Source organism: Melanotaenia boesemani, chromosome 12 (genome assembly GCF_017639745.1).
Source record: "Melanotaenia boesemani isolate fMelBoe1 chromosome 12, fMelBoe1.pri, whole genome shotgun sequence".
NCBI lineage: Eukaryota > Metazoa > Chordata > Actinopteri > Atheriniformes > Melanotaeniidae > Melanotaenia > Melanotaenia boesemani.
In genome coordinates, this window is record NC_055693.1 from 16296722 (window position 1) to 16306200 (window position 9479).

The 9479-nt window shown below is 40.1% G+C and overlaps 2 protein-coding genes across 2 annotated transcripts; both read right to left on the reverse strand.

The window, feature by feature from the left end:
• Nucleotides 1–361: 361 nt before the first annotated feature.
• cnmd (chondromodulin) lies at nt 362–3295 on the reverse strand. The gene is made up of 7 exons (XM_042002194.1): nt 3236–3295; nt 2937–3080; nt 2313–2453; nt 2086–2199; nt 1831–1984; nt 1181–1359; nt 362–605 (listed from the first exon to the last, which is right to left on the reverse strand). Exons 1-7 carry the CDS (start codon nt 3293–3295, stop codon nt 378–380), a joined length of 1020 nt encoding a protein of 339 aa, XP_041858128.1. The 3' UTR covers nt 362–377.
• Nucleotides 3296–5194: 1899 nt separating this feature from the next.
• Nucleotides 5195–9131, reverse strand: si:ch211-199f5.1 (protocadherin-8). Its single transcript, XM_042000887.1, has 3 exons — nt 6477–9131; nt 6183–6381; nt 5195–5910 (listed from the first exon to the last, which is right to left on the reverse strand). The coding sequence occupies exons 1-3, from the start codon at nt 8940–8942 to the stop codon at nt 5597–5599; spliced, it is 2979 nt and encodes a 992-aa protein (XP_041856821.1). The 5' UTR covers nt 8943–9131; the 3' UTR covers nt 5195–5596.
• Between the last annotated feature and the right edge of the window lie 348 nt (nt 9132–9479).

Here is a 9479-nt window from a genome sequence, read left to right on the forward strand (position 1 = left end):
GACAAAAGTACATGATCTGGTGAGCCTTTTGATTAGGTCTCATGCCTTCCACTAAACACAGTATAGTACGCATATAGTATGCATTAAGCATTAGGATCATGATATAAAAATTAAGAACACTCATTTGTGGACATTTTTCTGCAAGCAAAAATAGAACAACATATTCTTGTTAGTAGTAGTAAGTAGAGTATTGGACTTACAATCATATTCCACAATCTACATGTAACACTATCATGTGTAGATCTATCCGGCTGTATTTACCATGAAACTCAGAAAATTAGTATTTGCAAGCACATCGGAATGGAAGCTAAAAGATTAGAAACCTTTAGAGATGGAAATAAAATGCATGTCCCCTTTCAAGTGTTGAGTTTGTTGTGTTACACAAGACCCAAAATGCGAGCCACCCACCAGCGACAAGGCATAATAACTCGACACGCTACCTGGCACCCTCTGTAGTTGTAGGGCCAAGGCCAGTAGCCACGCAACGGATCGCACACCCTTTGACAGTGAGTGTAACCACGCTGGCATTCTGAGCAGCAGATCCCCTGGTGGTCTAACATGGAGTCAAAGGTCATGGCGCTCTCCTCTTTGGCCTCTCCACTGCGCTGCAGTTATAAAAAGCAAGAACAATTTACAAAAGCAAATCATTTTTTTTAAAGAGCAACTTTAGCGTTGAATTCTAGAATACTATCTATTTCATCTAATCGTCTCTTAAATCTATACTTATTTGCAATTCAAATCACTGAATCTCATCCTCCTAAGAATGGCATCTATGACTCCAGTTCTCCAAAACAACATGAATTTTTATAACCGGTGGGAGTTTTCACTTCAGTTCAGAAGTTCAAGTTGGAATGGCAGTTTTTACCCAAGTGACCTGTAATTAAAGCTGCTGATGCAACACCTTAACAGCAGCAGTAGAATATACCACCCACAGCTGACAGAAAGACTAAATGCAGATCAACACATTTCCACTCTATGTGCTGTTTGGGTGAAAATACATCTCTAACAAGGTTAGCATCGAAGTCATCTGTAAAAGTGTTTGCAAAACAAGAAAACTTGAATTTAAAATTTAACTTATAGGTTAGCTTTAGGGCCCAGCGTCTGACTCTTTAATAAAAAATTCACCGACTCTGGGGTCTTGCTCATCGTAAACATTGCTGTTAATGAAGTTGTTACTCACATGATAGGGGTTTTCAGGGTTGTATGCTGACCCTGAAGCTGACTCCTCTTCATCCTCAGCTCTGGAGGTGGCGTGCTCTGTGCGATTCACTAGCTCCCTCGTCTCAGCAGCTGCCTCAATCTCCTCCATGTTTAACTGCCGTTTGGCTCGCAAAGTGTCTCTCTTTTCCCTCTCCCCATCTGTTACAGCATGCACAAGAGGCAAGAGTATTGGGTCAGCATCCACAAGATGCCATACACGTCCTTAGAGCTCAATCCTACATAGCTGGAGCTGTCTCACATGTCTTGAATAATTCAATTAGCAGCAGTGATATCAAGTAGTGTTGCATATTTCAAGTTCATTCTTTTTTAATTTGAGACTTTGTTGGTCGTCTTCTTTTTTCTTTCTTTCTTTTTTTTTTATTTTTGCTTCTGAAATCTAAATTTAGTTTATATTCAAGATGTTCAAGTATTTCACTTACTTCTAAGCCAAGACTGTAAATTTTACAAGTGTGTCAGCAGAAAAGAAAAGCAATCACAGCTAAGATTTTAATTAGCCATGAAAAACGTACAATGCTTCACTCAGAATAGATCATGCTGAGTTTTTTTATGTGTGTGTGTGTGTGTGAGAAGGAGGTATACAATTTAAAAGAGTTTAAGGAGGAGGAGAACCTTTAGGATACATGGGTTGGAGCCAGAAAATGGGAAGTTCTCCACAAATATCCAGAATTTTGCTGCTTAATAATGTGGTGTCATTCAGCGGCTTTTCTGCAGCAACCCAAATGAGAGAGTCTTCATCATACCTCACAGGCATTATGTCCCCTGTCTGATGAGAAAAATAAAGACAATATCTTGCTTGCTCAGATTAAAGCTATAATATCATTTTTCCTCTCCAAATATCAACATTGCATATCAGCCAGCACATACCAGGTCAAACATCAGTGTCTCTTTGTTCTGTGCTCCCATAAGTGAAAGGTTTGCTTTGATTTGAGATCTTATATAGCACTTGTCTCCTCCAAAGAACCGGATTCCAGTTATTCCCTGCACCAAATCACAGATATGCCATGTTTACACTCACGGCTTTGCTACTTTGCAAAGCACACAGACGGTCTCAAATGAGCCCAGGAAGAAAGAACAAGGACAAACTCACTCACAATTTGAAAGTCATGAATCTCCACAGCTTCCTCAGCTCCACTCCCAGTTTTAAATCTCTCCAGATTGTTGTCAGAATCGATTTCCATGGAGCCCTCCCTCACCTCCCCATCAATGTTCAAGCTGTAATAAACATTATAAACCTGGCAGAATTTAAAGAGAGATGTTAAATGGACTGATTAGTCAAGTTATGTAAATCACACAGTTGCAAAACATAGAAGTGGCGATAGAAAACATGCCTCCTGTTGATTGTGTTATTCACCCCCCTCACAGACATTTTCATATGATAAAATCCTCTGTAGTTTTAACATACTGAGGATTTGAGTAAAGCACCCCAGGAGTTGCTGCTGCAGACCTTGATGAAGAGCTCTGCCCCACATGTGAGCTCATTAGAACACAAATAAACATTACACTGTTGATTATAAAATGAAGAAGAGCTCCAGGATCAATTTATGATATTTCTGCATGTCGAGGAAAAAAGATGCGTTTTTGAAGCTGGAGATGCCAATTTTGAGAAGTCCCATGGCTTTTTACATTTTCAACATTAGTACCTGATTAATTGCCTTTTGTTGCTGCAATAGAAGATGTACAATGCAGTAATAACAACAGCTTTTGACGATGCTTACATTTTTGTCACCGAACTTCCACAGATTTAAAGCAGCCACAGATGCACAAAATATAAACACTGCACCAGCAATGAGAACCACAGCTCCAAGTCTCAGCGCATGACTGACTGCAGCAGAAGCTGGTGCGCTGGATTTGCTTCGACCCTATAAGTTCAGAGTAAACAAAGAAGAAGATGACAAGCTCTGAACAACAACCAAGACAAGAGTAGCATTGCTTGGATGCTTAAGGTTCTATAGAGTTTGCAGCTTTAATAACATGTCACACATGTCAGGTATAATTGTGATCTTGGCTGTCTTACCGCAGGCCTGCAGCATTCAAAACAGCAAGATCCATTAGTCGTTTCTTTCCCTTTTCCCATAATCTTCTCTCTTGTTGATAATTACCTTTTGGGTTGCTTCTTTTTGAGGAAGCCCGGTTATCCACCAGAGGACAATTTGACAAGTAAATGTGAGTGACGTAAAGGTAATATAAAATTGCAAAATTCTTCATCTGAATGTTACCTGTGTCTACAGGTTGCCCAAAGCAAGGTGGCCACCCTGTGGTACCAAACTAAAAAAGACATTTGAAGCAGCTTTGGGATCCTGAGGGATTGGCTGATGTCATGTGTTGTGGATGGTAATGTACTGGTTTGTAAAAAGGATGCTGTCTGACCTTTCTGTCAGTGACTATCTGGAGGAAAATACATTACCGCATAAGTCAGTTATGCTTTCACAGAATATTTTTATGTATTTTATTTAATAACCCACCTCAATAGAATAATGTCAGACACACAGTGGTCTTGAAAGGTTGTGATCTCTTCAGAATTTCCTATATTTCTGGTAAATATAACTTCAATAATAATTAGATTTTCAAAGGTTTATATAAACAATAAGAGAAAAAACATAGAGGCAGAAGTGATTGGTCTTTGTCATTCAGTAAAATAACTCAATGTTATGTATCTGGGAGTGGAAAAGGGAAGGGAACCCTTGCTTTCCATAGCTTTTCTAACCCCCTTGAGCAGCAATAAAAGCAACTTACCACATCCAATAACTGTTGGTGGTTTATATACAGGAGCTTGGAGGAATTTTAGCCCTTTCTGTACAAAACAGCTTTAACTCTGGAATATTGGTGGGCTCCTCATGTGAGCCATTCACTTCCTCCAACAAAATTTCTCTTGGATTAAGGTCAAGATGTTGACTTGGCCATTCCCAAATACTATGCAGTAAATATCATGACTTTGTATCAGTTGCTAATTCAGAAGTTTAAAATTATGTTGTCATGCACATCTAAGCAATAGGGATGCAATAGATGACTAGGTCCAAATTTAGAGAAATTGAGAATATGAGTTGTGTATTGTATCTATCTATCTATCTATCTATCTATCTATCTATCTATCTATCTATCTATCTATCTATCTATCTATCTATCTATCTATCTATCTATATATATATATATATATATATGTATATATATATATATATATATATAGTGTACATATACACACAAACATAATCATTGCTTAATCATAGCATAGAATAGAATAGAAATACTTTATTAATCCCTTCGGAGAGCCCTCAGGGAAATTTGGGTAGAGTTTAAAAATATTCAATAGAATAAAAAAATAGGATATATATATATAAAATAAGGAATAAAACGATAAGAAAGAAAGAAAGAAAGAAAGAAAGAAGCACTCGGGTGCGTAAGAGACACTGGTAAGGCAGCCGTTTCCTGCAGCCCCATTAAAAAAAAAAATCATGAACTTTCCATTGTTACAAATGGAGAAAAGCGGTTTGTGACCAAGGTTTTCTTGGCCTTTATCATAACTTAAATAGCAGGAAAATAGCAAGAAAAAATGCTGTTGCCTAGAAACAGATTGAATCACTTTTTCTGGACAATTGGTAAGCTGTAAGGCAATCATGTGAGGTAAAGGGATTCTTTGACCTTTGAAAAATATGCAATTGTGAGAGAATTTGATCTGTAGAGCAATATTTACATGCAAATTGAAGCTGCACAGTAACCACACTGTGTACAATAAAAAGACAATGGGATTGGCTTCTGCTCTGCTATCAGTTTAGCTGTGATGGTTGGAGAACCACATTTGATTTACTGCAGCTTGTAAGCCTCTGAGGCAAATGGGATGCACTCAGTTGGCTAATTAGGGTTATTCTGTATGCTTTATGGATATTTCCTCAGGACAAAAGGTTGTACTCTTACTGTAAGATAACAATTGAGTCCTGATTGCTACTTAACTGACACTGAACAGCCAAAACAGCACTGTTTTTAACTCTTTATTTGTGCAACAATGTGAAAATCTACCACAGACAGGGTAATCTTTCATTTTGATTGTTTTCCACACCAGAAAGGCTCTTTTTTTTTTCCTTTTTTTTCCTTTTTTTTAGCCCAAATGTCCATAAGTCATGCCCTTAAATAGTTACACATGCTCTTAAAAATTCATAATAAAATTTTTCTTTACATTGAATCATTATGAAAAATATATTTTTATGTAGAAAATCTTGCATATTACACATGATACAATGAACAGTCTTAAATGAGCCAAAAGACACAACACACTTCAAAACACTGCAACAATCCAACATAGAGTCAATTAAGATGAAAGTACTGTACAGTTCAAAGACAAAATGTCCTTCAAATTACAGTTTGATTTTACATTTAAAATGTTTTAAGAGTTTGTGTATTCAGGGATGGAGATTTCATCTGTTTCCTGTATCCTGGCTGGTGTTGGTGGCCCAACAAGAATATAATCAAATTCTTGATGTTGTACTTTTTCATACACACTTTGCAGGCCATTAGTTTTGGGTATTTGAGCTGGGTAGTAGTTTTCCCGTCTAGCATCCCGGGGAAGTGTTGCTGTCTTGGAGAACGTTGACATATGCTGTCCACAGGCCAGGCTTGTGTTGGGCCTTGTTGCTGAAGGGCTCCAGCATCTGTCTGAATGTCCCAACACTTTGCACTCGCTAGTACATGCCCAGAGACCTGTGGAAAACAAAAGAGCTGTCAGGGCGCAATATGAATAGTTGTTGCCTTGGCTGGATGTGTGATATTAGAAGAAATTCCAGTGTGCTCAAGTTAAACAAATCAAAATTCATCTACTGTGTAGCACACAGCAGTAATATGTAGGTACGACATGATTTCAGGTTTGCTCTGATTTCAAATAGCTTAATAATTTAGAGAGTATGTCACATCATTTTTTAACTCTTTTACATACTCTCATTTAACTATTCTTTTCTAATTTTGATGATACTTACTGTTCACTGGTGGTGACTCTTTTTTGTGGACATCTCCACTAATGTCAGAATCACTGTCATTGAAGTCACTATCCCCTTTTCCACTGTCCTTACCACTGATGTGGGGATCTCTTGCTGATATTGTTGTGAATGAATTGCCCTTCCATATTGTTATAGGTCTGAGAGTTTCTTTCCCATATCCTGGCAGTGTAGAATAACCCTGCAAACATACAAACACACATTTGAGTCAAAATGCTAGAAAGTTAACAAAGTCATTGCACAACAGATTTAAAATAAATCAAATAAACCCCATACCTTTAACTTCCCCTCCATTGTCCTGCTGTTTGACTCAAAGATGCCTGCTGTCTGTCTACCATCCTCACAGCCTGCCTCTGTTGTTTTGCTGCCCGCCAGTGGCGCATCCTCTGGAAATGGATGGGTATCAAACACTTTGCCTTTGTGGTTGGTGTTCAATGAATCAATATGACCACTTTCCACTTTATCCAGATTTGGTACGTCTTCTTTTTCATCAAACGCCCCCTCCCTTGTCTGTTTTTTCCGCCGGCTACAAATAGTTGTGATAAGAATGATAGCCAGTAGGAGGAGAGAGCAGCTCCCTGCCAGGACGATAATTATTGCTATAGACGTGTCCCATTCAAAAAGCTCCTCGCTGCCATTTTGAGCCAAGGAAGGCAAACTAGGTAGAGTACCTTCTATGAAACTGAAAAGTATGACAGCTGTGGAGGTTAGTGAGGGGGATCCATTGTCACTGACTGACACTGTTACTTTGACATTGTCTGTGAGATCATATGTCAGCTGTCGACTCACGTGCATCTTCCCTGTGTCTTTGTTGATAGAGAAGCCCAGGTGTCCCCCTTCTGTGATTTTATAGGACAGCTGCGAGTTAATGCCTTCATCAGCATCTGTGGCCTTTATCTGGGTTACAACATATCCTGCAGGTGCATCTTTGGGTAGGAAAACCTCAGCAGATCCCTTGTAAAGGGGGGGCTCTATGATAGAAGGCTGGTTGTCATTCTGATCAACTATTTTTAATCTGACGATAGCAGTGCTCTGCAGCTGTGGTGACCCCCCGTCGCTTGCTTGAATATGTATGTCTAAATGTTTCATTAGTTCATAATTAAAACTTCTCAGTGCATATATTGAGCCAGACATCGAATTGAGAGACACAAATGTGTTAACAGGAGATCCCATGATGACACTGTCCACAAGTCTGTAAGTAATTTTCCCATTGTTGCCCAGATCCACGTCGCTGGCCTCAACTGTGGTGATATAAGCACCCGGGGCGTTGTTTTCCACTACTGAAACTTCATAGACAGATTTGGCAAAGTGGGGGGCGTTGTCGTTCTCGTCGCTGAGTCTAATAGTGTACTGAGTGATTTTTCTCAGTGGAGGTGACCCAAAATCCTCAGCCATGACCGTCAAGTTATACTCACTAATCCTTTCCCTGTCTAGAGCTGCTGCTGTGACTATCATGTAGCTGTCCTCGTGCGCCTGTCGGAGTTTGAAATGGTCGTGGCCGTATAACGTGCAGTGGACCTGGCTGTTAATGCCAGAGTCTCTGTCCAAGGTGCTGATCAGCGCCACCAGACTGTCCTTGTCTGCCGTCTCGCTGATGTATGCAATACCTGTCGTGATGGAGGTCATCGGGGTGATACTGATTTCTGGGGCATTGTCATTAACGTCTGTGACGTGAATTATGATTTTGCACACGGAGGGGGTCGGGTTGGGTCCCATATCAGTCGCTTGCACGTCTATCTCATATGTGCTTTTGTCCTCAAAATCCACAGGGCTCTTGAGCGTCAGACGACCTGATTTTTTATCCACTTGGAAAAGTTCTCGGATCTCATGAGAAACCTGTTTTCCAAGCCCGTAGACGACCTCTCCGTTTAAACCTTCATCAGCATCAACAGCGTTTAAGTCCAATATTACAGTACCAACCGGTGCGTCCTCTGGCAAACTCACAGAGAAACTGTTCTGGTCGAAAACAGGGCTATTGTCATTAAAATCCGTCACTTTCACTGTTATTTTTGTTGACCCTGATCTGTATGGATTTCCTCCGTCTGTAGCAACTAATTCGACATTGTATGAGGACTGAGTCTCCCTGTCTAGCTCTTTCATTAGGACCAATTCCGCATATTTAACCCCATCCGCTCTCAGGAGCACATCAATTGTGAAATGACTGTTAACAGAAATTTGATAGCTTTGTATGTAGTTTGACCCAACATCCACGTCCACAGCAGGGTCTAAGGGTATACGGGACCCAAGTGCTGCATTTTCAGAGATTTCCACAATAGATTCCTTGCTTGGAAACTCTGGAGAGTTGTCATTGATGTCCTTTATTTCCACCTCAACGTGAATCAATTTGTAGCGATCTTTGGAGAAATTAACCACGTCAAAAGTAATCAGACACAGTGGAGTGTGTCTGCAGATTCTTTCTCTGTCAATTCGTTCCCCGACACTGAGTTCCCCGTCGCTTTCTCTCACCCTAATGAATGAGTCGTTGAATTGTTTCATCATCCTAAAATTGGTCTTTGAGGAATGAGACAGACTCAAGGACATGTCCTTGGCAAGGTTTCCGATCACTGTACCTGGTGCGTCCTCCTCTCTGGTCTGATATCTCACAGTATTTCCTTCGGATTGAACCCACGAGGCAAATAAGAATTGATGGAGTGAGAAAATAAAAATCCACCGGTGCCAATAAGTTATAAATGTGACCCTTATCATCTTCGCGGTAATCTTTCCCCCGGTGAGCAGCCTCATTGTTCGCAGAGCAGTTGAGAGCAGTTCACATCTGGAATGGGCTCCCGCTTTTATGAACTGAACTGTGCTGAAAGTGAAAGTTACTCTTCATGCGCAGCCAGCCAGACACGCTTATTGCCTCGCCTTTAACACAGCTCAAAATTCTGCAGCGGCGGGGTTTATACGTCTCCTCATGCTAATGAGACGAAGTGTGACCAATCCCTTGCTTTAGAATTAAAAATACATCCTTTAGAAAAAATGCTCTGAGCCTTATTTTATTTGAGAAAGACACATACACAGAGAGAGAGAGAGAGAGAGAGAGAGCGAGAGAGAGAGAGCGAGAGAGAGAGAGAGAGAGAGAGAGAAGTTGCAAAAACAGAAAAAGGGCATAAATATAAAACCATTGCTTGAAGATAAGTTCCTGCACAGTTTATCGTCTTATTACAGCCATTACAGAGTGATGGTTTTATTTAGCAAAAGCTCATTTCTCTTCTTTTGATGTTTGGTTTATTGTCTTTGAGTTTGTCTGCGCGCATAGGTGTGCATACGGGTGCGCAC